Genomic DNA, 13,983 nt, shown 5'->3' on the forward strand with positions numbered 1-13,983 from the left:
AAGAAGAAATTAAAAAAAACCACATGGAAACAAATGAAAATGAAAACACAACAGTCCAAAACCTTTGGGATGTCGCAAAAACAGTCCTAAGATGGAATTATGTAGCAATACTGGCCTGCCTCAAGAAATGAGAACAATCTCAAATACACAATCTAACCTCACAACTAAAGGAGCTAGAAAAAGAACAACAAATGAAGCCTAAAGCCAGCAGAAGGAAGCACATAATAAAGATTAGACTAGAAATAAATGATATAGAAACTAAAAAAACCCCACAATAGAACAGATCAATTAAACCGGGAGTTCGTTCTTTGAAAAAAATTAGTAAAATGGTTTATCCATTTTGATTTTGGTCAGACTTATCAGAAAGAAAAGAGAAGGGAACCAAATAAATAAAATCAGAAGTGAGAGAGGAGAAATAACAACCAATACAAAAGAAACTGAAATTTTAAACAATAAAATATGCCTGAGTAACATTTTTTAATGTTATATATATAAATATATAAAAATATGTACAATATCATTCCTGAAATTGTTTGTGCTTTTTCTTTTTTTTCTCTTAATTAGATTTGCTTGTAGTTTGCCTTTTATTTTATTGTTTTTCAAAGAATCAGGTTTAGGTTATCCGAACCTAAAAACTTTCTCAGATTTTACTATTTACATTTTTTCGTTCTTCTCCTTTTGGTTTATCTAGTTATTCTTTCTCACGTTCATGAGTTGACTGTATCATCATTAATTTTAAACTATTTTTTGTTGTTTATTTTGTTTTAAATAAACACACCTGTGGGTTTTTATGGTAGCAATTCTTTTATTGTTGTTCTAGGTATTTTGTCATTTCCATTGTGATTCCCCCTTTTCTCATGATTTTTTTAGGGATCATTTTTAAGATAAAACATAGAGAATTTTTTACAAGATTATTATTTTTATTGAATTCTAACTTAATGTCATTGTGGTCAGGAAACAGACTGATAGCCTTTTAAAATTGTTGAAACTCGGGGCTCCTGGGTGGCTCAGTCAAGTAAACTTCTGCCTTCATCTCAGGCTCAGGTCATGATTCCAGGGTCCTGGGGTAGAGCTCCCAGCAGGGAGCCTGTTTCTCCCTCTCCCTCTGCCTGTTGCCCCACCTGCTTGCTCTCTCTCTCTTTGTCAAATAAATAAATAAAATCTAAAAAAAAAAAAAAAGAAAGTTTTCTTAAAAAAATTGTTGAAACTTTCTTTCAGACATATTATTTGGTCAATTATTCTAGATATATCTGAAAATAAAATATTTCTTTTTTTGTTGAGTGTACTATCTAGATTTTTTATTTATTAAATTTTTATTTTAATGACTACTATATTTTTCATTTCTATGATTTCTATTGTGTTCTTTTTCATTTGAACCTGTTCTTGTTTGTTTCCATCTATTTTTGTTTCATAATTTGGAGTCTTTTTTGTAATCTATGATTCTGTCATATGTTTCTTTATATATCCTAAGAATACTTAAAGACTCTATCATACTATATCGCAAATTAATTTGAAATGAATTCATATTCTGATTTTTGACTTTGAATTCTTTTCTGAGCATTTCTTTACATGTTTGGAATTCTTATTTGCAGGCACACAAATTTTTTGTTGCCTTTTTTCTTTCTTTCTCTCCCCTCATGCGCATACCATCGAAAGGTTTTGGGGTTTCCTTACTTTGGCCAAGTGCTCCAGTCCAGAGTCAGTTCCTGTTCACTTCCACTTAGTTTTGGACTAAGAGCCCATTAAATCCATGGCTTAACTCAAATCACAGCCTTGTGTTTGGCTCATTTTTCTGGTCTGTGAAAATGCTTGTCTTGTTTTGACCTGGCTATAATTTTCAAGCTTGCATCTCTCTCCCTCCCTCCCTCTCCCAACCCCTGCCTCCCTCTCCCTCCCCTCTCCACTTCATCTATCATGCAATATATTTGAAGTAGAGGGAAGGTATCCAAGGGTGATTTACTAAGCTATCGTATTGGAAATTCACTTAAGCTTTTAAAGGAATTCTCTACTAGCGAAGAAAGAAGAAAATAGAAGATTCAGCTTCTAAAGGAGTAATGAAATGTTGTCTCTTTCTTGTAAGATCATTTCCTGCTTGCAAAGTAGAAAACTTAGTTATAATTACTACCTATTCTCTCCTAATAGCCAGGGCCTTTATGGTTACGTTCTTATAATCTAGCATCTTCCACTCTCACTCATACCTACTTCCTTCTTCTCATCCCACTTAAGACTTCCATTTCCTAAAGAGTCATGAATACTTAACTCTCTGTCAGTTTAGTCCTACAACTAGAGCATTCAAACTGAATTATAAATAAAGCTTGTGACCTAAATGAACTCTTCATTGGTCAATGTGTGGGGTATGCTTAGTGTATGAGGGGAGTGGGAGGAAGGGAAGATGGCCTTCAATACATATCTGTTCTTGCAAAGGCTCAGGAATAGCCTGAGGTGCCTCTGAAATGAGGCCCCATGAAGTAAGGAAGCACCAGTCATTTTGCTATAACTAAGGTCACCTGCCTGGAAGAGGAGCCAACATGGAGAAGGAGCTTTCTAAGATAGGGTCAAAATGAAGTGCGTGTATATATGTGTGTTTGTATTTGTCTCTATGGGTGGGTGCACACGTGCATGTGCTGCTAAACTCTTATCCTTAGGAATAAAAGCTAAAATATTAATCTAGGGTGCCTGGGTGGCTCAGTCAGTTAAGCGTCTGCCTTTGGCTCAAGTTATGATCCCAGGGTCCTGGGATTGAGTCCCTCATCAGGCTCCCTGCTCAGTGGGGAGCCTGCTTCTCCCTTTCCCTCTCCCCTCCCCCTCCCGCTCATGCCCCCCCTCAAATAAATAAATAAAGTCTTTAAAAAAATATTAATCTAATGGGCTTTCAGTTACCATCTGGAAATATTTGGGTATTCCTGCTCAGGGACCAGGATTATAAAAACTACATAAATTGTAAGAACCACTCAAATAAAATTCTCTTAAAAAAGCAAAAACCAAAAAAAAAAAGAACTACATAATTGCTCCATGTCTGCTATGTTTTTCCTTTTCTTTCTTTTTTTTTTTAAAGATTTTATTTATTTATTTGACAGAGAAAGACAGCCAGCGAGAGAGGGAACACAAGCAGGGGAGTGGGAGAGTAAGAAGCAGGCTCCCAGTGGAGCAGGGAGCCCAATGAGGGGCTCGATCCCAGAACTCTGGGATCATGCCCTGGCCTGAAGGCAGATGCTTAACGACTAAGCCACCCAGGTGCCCCCGCTATGTTTGTTTTCTACAAAGCTTACCAATAAATCTCTAAATTAAACCAAAAGGACCCAAAAACTTATCTTCAAGAGTAGCAAGGGGTGAAGCTGGGCATTTTAGTCCATTCCATTGCCAGATTTGAGGAGGAGAAGTATGGACCTCAACCAATAGAGAAGTAGTGGTAGCTTCTAAAGGAATAAAGGACAAAATGAATGTCAGGGACTTTCTGCATGGAATCTAGTTTGGGTTTGAAAGGGATCTTTAGCCATCAAAAGACTTATGTGATGGCCTGAAATCACTGCCCACTCCCTTACTTAGTTTAACAGGGTATATAAAACATGGAAAGAAAATTTTTTTAAGATTTTATTTATTTGTCAGAGAGAGAGAGAGCACAAGCAGAGGGAGCGGCAGGCAGAGGGAGAAGCAGGCTCCCCGCCGTGCAAGAAGCCTGATGCTGACCTCGATACCAGGACCCTGGGAGCACAACCCGAGCCAAGGCAGCTGCTTAACCTATTGAACCACCCAGGTGTCCGAAAACATGGAATAATCTTTCAACTTGGTTCACATATATACTTAGGCTGAAGAAAGTCCTTTAGCCTGGTTTGGCTCATTAAAACAAAACTGACGCCAAAGGAATCAGAAGAGTCACAGGCCTATCAAGAATCTGACGGAGTCTGTGGCTCTCTTCACAGAAAACTGCATACGTAAATTTTGTGTAGAATTTCAGAGAGCTTGGGGGGTCTGGTTAAGATATTTCCCCACCGAGACGCCCTTCAACAGATGACTGGATTAAGAAGTTGTGGTCCATATATACAGTGGAATATTACTCAGCTATCAGAAAGAACGATTTCTCAGCATTTGCTGCAACATGGACGGCACTGGAGGAGATAATGCTAAGTGAAATAAGTCAAGCAGAGAAAGACAACTATCATATGATTTCTCTCATCTATGGAACATAAGAACTAGGATGATCGGTAGGGGAAGAAAGGGATAAAGAAAGGGGGGGGTAATCAGAAGGGGGAATGAAGCATGAGAGACTATGGACTATGAGAAACAAACTGAGGGCCTCAGAGGGGAGGGGGGTGGGGGAATGGGATAGACCGATGATGGGTAGTAAGGAGGGCACGTATTGCATGGTGCACTGGGTGTTATACGCAACTAATGAATCATCGAACTTTACATCAGAAACCAGGGATGTACTGTATGGTGACTAACATAATATAATTAAAAAAACATTTAAAAAAAGATATTTCCCCACCGAGGGAGAAGCAGTGTGTTAATGTAATAAGACTGTAAGGGTTTCAAATTACCAATCCTCATAGGAAATGGGACCTCACGGATTCCCCAGAACCCAGCCTCCACCCAGGCACCCTTCAGCTTCTTTGGATGGTAGGTATAATCTCCACTGGTATTCGTTCCATTGCTGGTAATGATCTACAATTCAGATTCAACAATATTGGCCAAATGCTTTCCACCCTGAGTGTGCCCAAGGCCACACATAAAAAGAAAACTTCAAATAGAATTAGGTGGCATCTTTCTCCAGGAATCATTCTGGTCTGTAAGATCCCTGATGCCCGAAGAGATCTCTGATCCACACACTGCATCTGTTGCTAGTTTCTTTCATTCGTGACCCTAACTACTGATGTTTTCTCTTACAAATTTTTTCTTAAGTAAATTTTAATTATTTTCTTTATGACTATAATACATATTTTAGATCCAGTGCACACAAAACACATTTCAGCAGCTTTAATGCTTTCTCCTTTAGTAACATGGACATGATATTAGGAGAGTTTCCTAGAATCTGCACCATCATTTCCAGTTCAGCCTCTCCTCCGTTTTTAAGACAAGCAGTAGCTGGGTTTTCCTATCACCATCATGGTTCTGCTTCTAGGTCTGTTTTCTCTTCCTCAACTGGAGATTCCTTATCAGAACTTAACCTTTCATCTTTGCCAGATTCTACCGTAGTCACTGGACCAACCCCCAGCCTTGACTGCTCTATGGGAATTGCACCGACATTTCGATCAAGGGAAGGAAATCTGAAAGTTATGTGGTTGAGGAAGGAGATGATCCCTAGAGGAGAAGAATTTGAGGTGAGTTTCAACAGATAGATAGTCTTTTGACTTTTAAAATTCCTGCTCATGCTTTCCTCAGCTCTAAAAGCCAACCCTCCTCTCCCCCAGCAGAGTTACTTTATCTTCCTGTGCTCTCATTGCATTATAGTATTTCTCACATGGTGAAGACAAAGCTTGAACCTCCTGGATTCAAATGATAGTTCCACAACTTTCTGTGTAGTCTTAGGCAAGTCACTCAACGTGCGCATGCCTCCCTCAGTTAAAGGTAGAACAGGTCGATAAATCTAGGTTTCCAGATTCCAAAATCCATGCTTTCCTCACTATACCATGCTGCCCCTCCATGTATGAATGTTCTAAATAGGAACAGTCAGTGCTCCTATTTCTCCTAGATTCAACCTCCCTTTCAAGCAGTGACCTCCTCTTCCATCCTTCTTGCGTAAGGCAGGGGACTGACTCACCAGAAAACATGTATAAGAAGTCACTCCACCAATTAATATGATAGGCCCATAGGAGATCCGGCTCCAAGGCATTCTTAGCATGCCAGTGAACCTGTGCCAGAAATAGGACGAGGCAGAGGAGCAGGGAGATGGCTAGGACCAGAAGAAAAGATGTCACAACCCATTAGTGTCTTCAGTCTGCCTTGACCACCACCCCCAACTCTTCTTCTGTTTCCAGATGCCATATGTATGGCAGAATTAAAATTGAGGGATTGACCAAGATAGGAAAGAGAAAGGGGCTTCTACCTCTCCCTTGGGCTAAGTCAGGTGAAGTGTGTTTTATACAGTAAGAAAGGGCAGGTAGCTGGCAACCTGATGTGATACTGAAGAAGAGGAGAGGGACAAGAAAAAGAGGATGAAAGCCCCATGGAGAAACTTAGTTCCCTTGACAGTTTCACCCTGGTATTACCCTGCCAATCTAGGTCTGTACCTGAGATGAAGCTGAGTATGGATACCTTCAGATCCAAGTTGGTGGTTATGCTTCCTCTTCTAGGCAGGCAAGAGCTGATGAGCCAGGCCAGGGCGACGAGTATGGAGAAGACAGAGATGAGGAAGAAAGCCCTGGAAAATTGAAGGTAATCTGCCAAAGAGAATGAGAGAGGGAAAGCTTGATTAGTCCAGTGGGGTACCTCTCTTAAGAAATCCAGACAGAGGGGCGCCTGGGTGGCTCAGTCGTTAAGCGTCTGCCTTCGGCTCAGGGCGTGATCCTGGCGTTCTGGGATTGAGCCCCGTATCAGGGTCCTCTGCTGGGAGCCTGCTTCTTCCTCTCCCACTCCCCCTGCTTGTGTTCCCTCTCTCGCTGGCTGTCTCTCTCTGTCAAATAAATAAATAAAATCTTTTTAAAAATGAAAACACATGAAAGAAGAAAGAAAGAAAGAAAGAAAGAAAGAAAGAAAGAAAGAAAGAAAGAAAGGAAGGAAGGAAGAAAGAAGAAAACCAGACAGAGTCTTAGAGAAGGATGTGAGGACTAAGGGAGATGAAGCAGAGCTCGCCATGTGGCATCCAGGGCACCAATAAGGATCTTACTTCCCAGTTTTTCACTGACACTTGGAATTTGCTTACTGTAAATGCAAAGCCTTGGTTGTTAAACTGAAGATAATATACAAATAGTTCTGGATGTATTAACCCATTTAACTTAGATGTAAACTAGCTTCTAAGAGGTGTGACTCTAAAATCACAACACAGATTAAAACATTTTTTTATTCCTAATTCTAATTCTGAAAGTAATACATGTTCAATATAAGCTTTGGAAAGGCTGCGAAAGTACCAAGAAGCAGGAAGAAAATCAGCCACAGTCCCACTACCCAGGGCAGCTATTGTTAGCATTTTACATTATTTCTTTCCAGTGTTTCTCTATCCTCTGTACATGGTGAATATGATAGTGACTATCAGGTGATTTTTTTTCTTAAGATTATATGGTAAGATTTTTTTCCCAAGTCATCTGTTGTAAACATCATTTTTAATGGTTCCCGGAACAATTTATCATATTAACATATTTCTCTGAATGATTTAACCATTGTTGCCCTTGTAGTTTGTTTCTATTTGTTATTTCTCTTTTAAATATATCTGGCCTGCACGGGCCTTGTCAGCCTATGACTACAAAACGAAGTCCCATTTACTTCAACTCCCATACGTAATGATTTCAAGCCTAAATTTACTGGATTGCAGGAGTTTCACACCCTAAAAATACCTTCTATTTGTTTTGTTTTGTTTTTTTTCCTGAGAGTCCTTCAAGGCCCTGCCACGCGTTTGCTCAGGTGGAGGTCTGCTAAGTTTCTTTGGCTCCAAAGCCCTTACCCAAGTACACGGCTTCTTCCTTCACCTCCTGGCTCAAGATCTCTGCTCTCTGCAGACTGGATGTTGGTAAGAGAGAAGAAGGAGCATGCTAAACATTACTTTTAGCTACCACCTCCCTAATACGAAACAGATCCCTCTCTTGACTTCTACAGCAGTTTTTTAAGACACATGCGCCCCGATGTTTATAGCAGCATTATCTACAGTAGCCAAATTATGGAAACAGCCCATGTCCATCGATTGATGAATGGATAAAGAAGATGTGCTATAGATATATATAGATATATGTGGGTATCTATATCTATATATCTATATCGATAGTGGAATATTACTCAGCCATAAAAAGCAATGAAATCTTGCCATTTGCAATGACATGGTTGGAGCTACAGAGTATTATGCTAAGCTAAATATGTCAGTCAGAGAAAAGACAAATACCATAGGATTTCATTCATATGTGGAATTGAAGAAACAAAACAAGCAAAGAGAAAAACAGAGAGGGGCAAACCAAGAAACAGACTCTTAACTCTAGAGAACAAACTGATGGTTACCAGAGGGGAGGTGGGTCGGGGGATGGGTGAAATAGGTAATGGGTATTAAGGAGTGCACTTGTGATGAACACCGGGTGTTGTATGGAAGTGTTGAATCACTGTATTGGATACCTGAAACTAATAAAACACTGTATGTTAACTAACTGTAACTTAAATAAAAACCTTTAAAAAAAGAAATAAAGGATAACACACAATTGCAAGTAAATATAACTCTTCTGAGATGCTACAGATCCTGCAATCTCTTCAATATCCTTTAGAGGGTGCCTCCTTGACTAGCTTGACTAGCTTTTTTCCTGTCTCAAGGTAGCCGGGGCCAGCTCGTCTCTACCATTGAAAGTTCTCTAAGCACTTCTATGCCTGAGCATAGTCCAGCTTCCAAGTAACCCAGAGAGAAGAAAATATGTCAAAGCTTATCCCAGTTTAAGATCTGCCTCTTAAGTCTTATTTTGTTCTCTAGAACTCACCACTGACTAACATCATCGATAATAGTAAAGTCCATGAAGAGAAATCACACTCTTACCTACAGAGGTGACTTGTTCTGTGGCCAAAACAAGTTATGCCACACTAAATCATGATAACCCAAGAGCAACGCATTTCCTAAAACCTGGGTCATTTAGAATTAGCAGGATATGTAGCCGGTCAGAACCATCAGGCTGCTTTGAGCTGCATGAAGCCCAGTGTGATAGGCATCGTTCATGGTATTTAGCCCACAGTCCCCCACAGGCCTTAGCAGCACTTGCCTGTAGCCCTGGCCCTTTGCCTATAGTCCCCCGACCACAGGTAATTGGAAAAAGGAAGGCGATCTGACCCATGTTAGACCAATTTGATTCTTACGCTTGGAAATTTGGATTTGAGACTGATTGATACTAATTTCCTCTTTTGCTTGCTTGAACCAAGGAAGATACATAGCCAGACAGATATCACTTTTGGGGCACTCGTATACTAATAAACAGGAAAAACTGAGCCGTAGCGATAAAGCAAAGTATAAACAAAGATGAGCGCCAAAGCAACTCTAGAGAGACTGAGTGGCAGGCTTGATTTTCTTCGTCTGAGATCCCAGGCTCTTCTGGAATCTCCTCAGGTACACGAGCTTCCTGCCTTTGGGAATCTATGAGATTCTTCTGAATCTTCATAAATAGGTTCACTCTTTAGCTTATGCTAGTTCAGATGAAATAAAACACTAAAGTGTACCAAGATATCCAGTCCTGTCTAAGATATGTTACAGTCTAGTCTTTCTTCCACCAATGAGGGGAAGACTTGCCTTCATGTTCTTACAGTCTTCTCTGTCTTAGATCCTCATCTCCTGAAACTACATAAATAAGATCACTCATACCTCCAAAGGAACGGCTGGAGATTTTCAGCATGGTATAGTCTTACCTCCAAAGAAAGCAAGTCTACTAGTCATAATCATGCACAACTAATTATCTGACCAAACTGAAGACTTAGCTCCATAATATAAAATGGCTGCATTTGGTTAACTTCATAGTTTTTTTTTTCTTATTCACTGAGCAAAACAAAAGAAATATCCTAAAGCTGAGTTTGAGCCTCCATCTCCTATAAGAACTAAAGCTATATCAGCCTTTAAACATCAGTTTTACAGCAGCTTACTTGTCAAAGTTTCAAAGATCTTAGGACCTAAGTTACTAAAAGGCCCTACTTGTCGGTAAGAAGCTTTGGTCCAGGGAAAGAGATGTGCCCTAGATATAAGGAACACCCACGTAGGTCATCTGTATCCAAACATTTCTGAAGATTTCCTTAGTAATATTCTTTGATGTGGCCTTGGGTTTCAGGAAAAGCAAGGCAAACATCCCAGTTTACTGAAGGCAATGAAGTTAATGCCCTGGGAGGAGAGGGGATGTCACTTCCAGTTTGGAGAGGAAGAAGTCTGAATCATTTGAAAAGCTTGGTAAGATCCTTGGCAGTGATTCTGTACTTCAGAGCACCATCAGGTAGGACATAAAAGCTACCAAGACTGGAAGGAATACGACCCTATCAGAAACCAGTAGTGGTTCTCAGCGAACTGAGAACACTCATCACTTGGTAGTTTGTAACTGGTGGACAGGATCTTCTTCTACTGTTACGAAAGTGAAACTTTGTCCTGGAGGTTTTGGAAAGTGAAAGGGGCAGGGCTATAAGTCTACTTGCTCTTGTGAACAAATAAGCCTAGCTAACCCTAGATGCTCTTTTCTTTTACAGCTCTTGATACTCTGGAAGGAATCAATGGGGGCAGCTAAGATGACATGAGAAGAAAGCAGCATAGGAGAGAAGCCAGCCATCAGAAAAGCTAAGCGCCTGGTACTCAGCTGTACCAAAGAGATTTGGGGGTGGAATTCCTCTCACTGCACCCTAGGCCCTTCAGCAAAATTCAAGGCCAGGTTAAGGAGGCAGTGCTCCAAAAGGATCAGGCTCCTTTTAATTATGAAGGAACTCGACTGAGTAAGTAGAGGTGGGGTCTGGATGGATGGATAGATGGATGAAGAAGGTGCTGCTGAGGGATCGGCCCACTTATTTGGCCAAATCTAAACCTCCACACTGCTGACATTGCACCTTCTTTCCAGCCACATAAGGCCGAGATGAAACCTCCCCAGGCTCAAGGAAAAGAAGGTGGTTTGGAAATGGACAAGATCGTGGATGGACACCTAGCACCCTGGAGAGGAGGCTGTGAAAATGGCTTAAGATTTAGGTTCCCTGGTAACCCGGTTGGAATGTCAGAATCAAGCATCCCCAGGCAGCTTGACTGTTTCTTGTGCAGTGGTTCCCAGGGCCCTGGCTCTGGAGGCTCCAGTGCTCTGACTAAAAGACCTACCCTTCTTCCCCACAGTCCTCCAGATGGTTCAAGTTACCCTCGGTGGCAACATATTCCTTGACGCGATGGTCTGATCTCACCTGTGCTGCAGAGGAGTTAGCAGAAGGGTCTGTTCCACACTTGAGACCTAGCAATAAAAGGAGAGGATGGTGCCTCCTACTCCCCACCCCTTCTCCATTCCATTAGCAACAACTACAGCAGAGAGGCTATCAGTCATCTAGAACCAGGTGAAGTCAGAGCCAGAGCCACAATGGCCTCATGTGAGTCCAGGACACAAGATCATGAGCACACATATTCTTGAGCCCACCTGAGAGTCCCCATGAAACTCTCAGAAACGACAGGGGGGTACCATGGGAAAAGGGGCTAAAGTCTCGCAATCAGTAGGTAAAAGTTCAAAGTTCTTGAATTTGGATAATAATGTTTGAGGCAATAATAACATGTTGTCACAGGTTGATGAAGCCTGGACATACTCACTACATTTGGGGAATTCATTATGAGCTCTGTATTGCAGGTTACTTGCTGATCTTAGGATTAGGACTAGTTAACAGTGGAAATAGGGTAGCTACTTGACTTACAATTGTGTACTTAAAGGACTCAGTTGACCTTCTCTAAATCATTAACAGTTGGCCTCAGGTGACTTCCAGACTGCAAGAAATGAACTATTTGCTACTGTAAGTGACAAAATTCCAAGATTCTGACTCATTTAACATTTAAATAATAATCTCAAGTCCTGAATTTTAGCCTTGGCACAATTATGTAAATAGGATGGCAGCTCAATTTTTATACCTGTATATTTTACTCCATTTCTCTAGAAATGGAATTCTTGAGTGTAAATCTTTGGATACACATAATCATATTGCTTTGGTTATACCCATTTATGGTCCCCAGTGAAGATCAGAATGTCCAGCATTGTGCATCATCATGGAAAAATCTCTGCTCCTGTCATGTTTGAAAAATCCTATCTCATGGTTCATTTGATTTGCTTTCCTTTAATGATGATTAAGGTTAAAATAGTTTTTCTTGTGTTTATTAGATATTTTTAGTTTCTGTTCTGTGAATTGCCTGTTTATCAAGAATTTATTTATTGGGGCATTTGCCTTTTTATTAATAATACTTTTTAAAAAAAATATCAAGGCCATTAGTCCTCTATCTTTCCTATTTGTTGCAAATATTTCCCCTAGCTCTTCTTTTAAGCTGAAGATGCAATTGAATTGTCTGCCTGCCTTTGATTTTAGTTTCTTCTCAAGATCTTGTGTAAGTGTCCTACTCCTTCATTCCACATGCCACAAATGCTCCAGCTCAGGGTGGAGCCTAGGTGCAACCCCCAACCCCACCTCCAGCATCTAGGGCCCCTGCTTATCTGAGAAGGAGAAATAAATGCCTTATCCATGTATGTTTTCTTTCACAACATCTGTTTCTCTGTGTAAATGTATCTTTCAAGGGAAACTGTTTAGTGTAGTTATGTCTTTCCTCTAAGTCTTGGTTCTGATTTAAAAAAACCAAACTTATGCATATGGTATCTTCTAGCCCTAGAAACTTATTTTTAAATATTTTGTATTGCATTTTCAGATTTACCTAAATTCACATAAAATTTGACATTAATAATTTACTCTAAATTGCTGGCATTTGTTATACCACATATCTGACATGCATTTGTATTCCCTCTACTGTTAGCAGAAGAACAAATTGACCTTAAAAGTTAAATCTGGGGGGCCCCTGGGTGACTCAGTCAGTGAAGCATCTGCCTTTGCCTCAGATCATGATCTCAGGGTCCTGGGATCGGGCCCTGCATCGGACTCCCTGCTCAGTGGGGAGTCTGCTTCTCCTTCTCCCCCTACTTGTGCTTTCTCTCTTTCAAATAAATAAAGAAAATCTTAAAGAAAATTTTTAAAAACTTGAATCTGATAGAGGTTGAGCCACTTTGCTTTGTTTTCCATTTCTGATCAATTACTTCTATTTCTGCGAGCCACATTACAATACTCATCACATTGCTGCACAGTGATGGCTTATAAAGGCCCCAAGAGATCTTCCCAGAGAGTAAAGAGAGTATCAACTACTAAGTTGCAAGAGGAAACAACTAGGAGTAGAAGGGAGAAAGGGTACACTGAGAACACCAAAGAAAAAAATGGCTACATTCACAATTTGCCTGAGACCCATCTTGGATTTGGAGAGGTGAGGGCAAAGAGATCTTGGAGGAAGAAGGATGCAGAGCCCATGTGGCAGAAAGCTCTGGGAACTGAGGAGCCTGTGGCATTTAGTTTGGTGGCACTCACAGGGCGGTTGGGGTGTTCGGCTCCAGCACAGCTCATGGCTGCATGAGATCCAGAGTCCTGCGTAGAGCTCAAGGCCATTCTTGATCACCAGGAACCGCACCCAGTTCAGTGGGGTTGTGCAGATCAGCATTAGGAGACCAAAACCACACAGGCTGCCACAGAACATTTGGATGTAAATGTGTGTCCGATCCACATGCTGCTGTCGCCTCTGGGGTGGCATCGTGACACTTGGATGTCTGTTGGGGAGGGTAGGCTACAAGGAGGAGGGAAACATTGCCTACCCAGAAAGATCACCCTTGATCCCCAGGGTCTCCAACTCATCTCTCCCTTGAGTCTCCCCATGTGGGTGTGATCTGTGGATGTCTCTCCCTGCCCAGGGTGATCTTTTCTCTATCTTTAGGACGCTCTGTCTAGGCCCGCCTTGAAGTAAGTCCTCTTCCTCCCATCTGACCTGCAATTAGGTACCTCCTCACCCTTTGGTAGCTCCGGTTCCCCTGAATTTTGGGAGCCTTAGGATTATAGAAGGTCAAGACTAAATGTTCCCTCTTCTCCATCTTGGCAGCTATCTGGCTTTCTAACTGCCACGGAATTTGTCTCTGCACCTCCCGCACAGGCTGGCAGAACCAAACGGGGCCAGAACCCGTGGCCCAGATTCCATTTCTGTTTCATATTCTGGGTCTGATCAGATCAGGACCAAATCATCACATTTTAATCAGGGGCACTTGTATGTGATACTCCCCACCCTCCCTTCTCTGACTCCTTTCA

The 13,983-nt window shown here is 41.1% G+C and overlaps 1 protein-coding gene across 1 annotated transcript; it reads right to left on the minus strand.

Annotated features, from left to right (window-relative positions):
* Positions 1–5,101: 5,101 nt before the first annotated feature.
* Positions 5,102–13,772, minus strand: TMEM202 (transmembrane protein 202). Its single transcript, XM_045795298.2, has 5 exons — positions 13,692–13,772; positions 13,219–13,471; positions 6,228–6,377; positions 5,759–5,890; positions 5,102–5,298 (listed from the first exon to the last, which is right to left on the minus strand). Exons 1-5 carry the CDS (start codon positions 13,770–13,772, stop codon positions 5,102–5,104), a joined length of 813 nt encoding a protein of 270 aa, XP_045651254.2.
* Positions 13,773–13,983: the final 211 nt, after the last annotated feature.

This window comes from Ursus americanus, chromosome 28 (assembly GCF_024610735.1).
Source record: "Ursus americanus isolate L20-20 chromosome 28, mUrsAme1.1.p, whole genome shotgun sequence".
In the NCBI taxonomy this organism is placed as follows: Eukaryota; Metazoa; Chordata; class Mammalia; order Carnivora; family Ursidae; genus Ursus; species Ursus americanus.

Excerpts from the sequence above, each read along its gene's own strand:
- TMEM202 (XM_045795298.2), bottom strand. The coding sequence starts at position 13,772 with ATGGAGAAGAGGGAACATTTAGTCTTGACCTTCTATAATCCTAAGGCT. Across the intron at positions 13,472-13,691 it reads GGAACCGGAGCTACCAAAGG|CCTACCCTCCCCAACAGACA; the intron begins GTGAGGAGGTAC and ends TCCTCCTTGTAG. Across the intron at positions 6,378-13,218 it reads CCGAACACCCCAACCGCCCT|ATTACCTTCAATTTTCCAGG; the intron begins GTGAGTGCCACC and ends TCTCTTTGGCAG.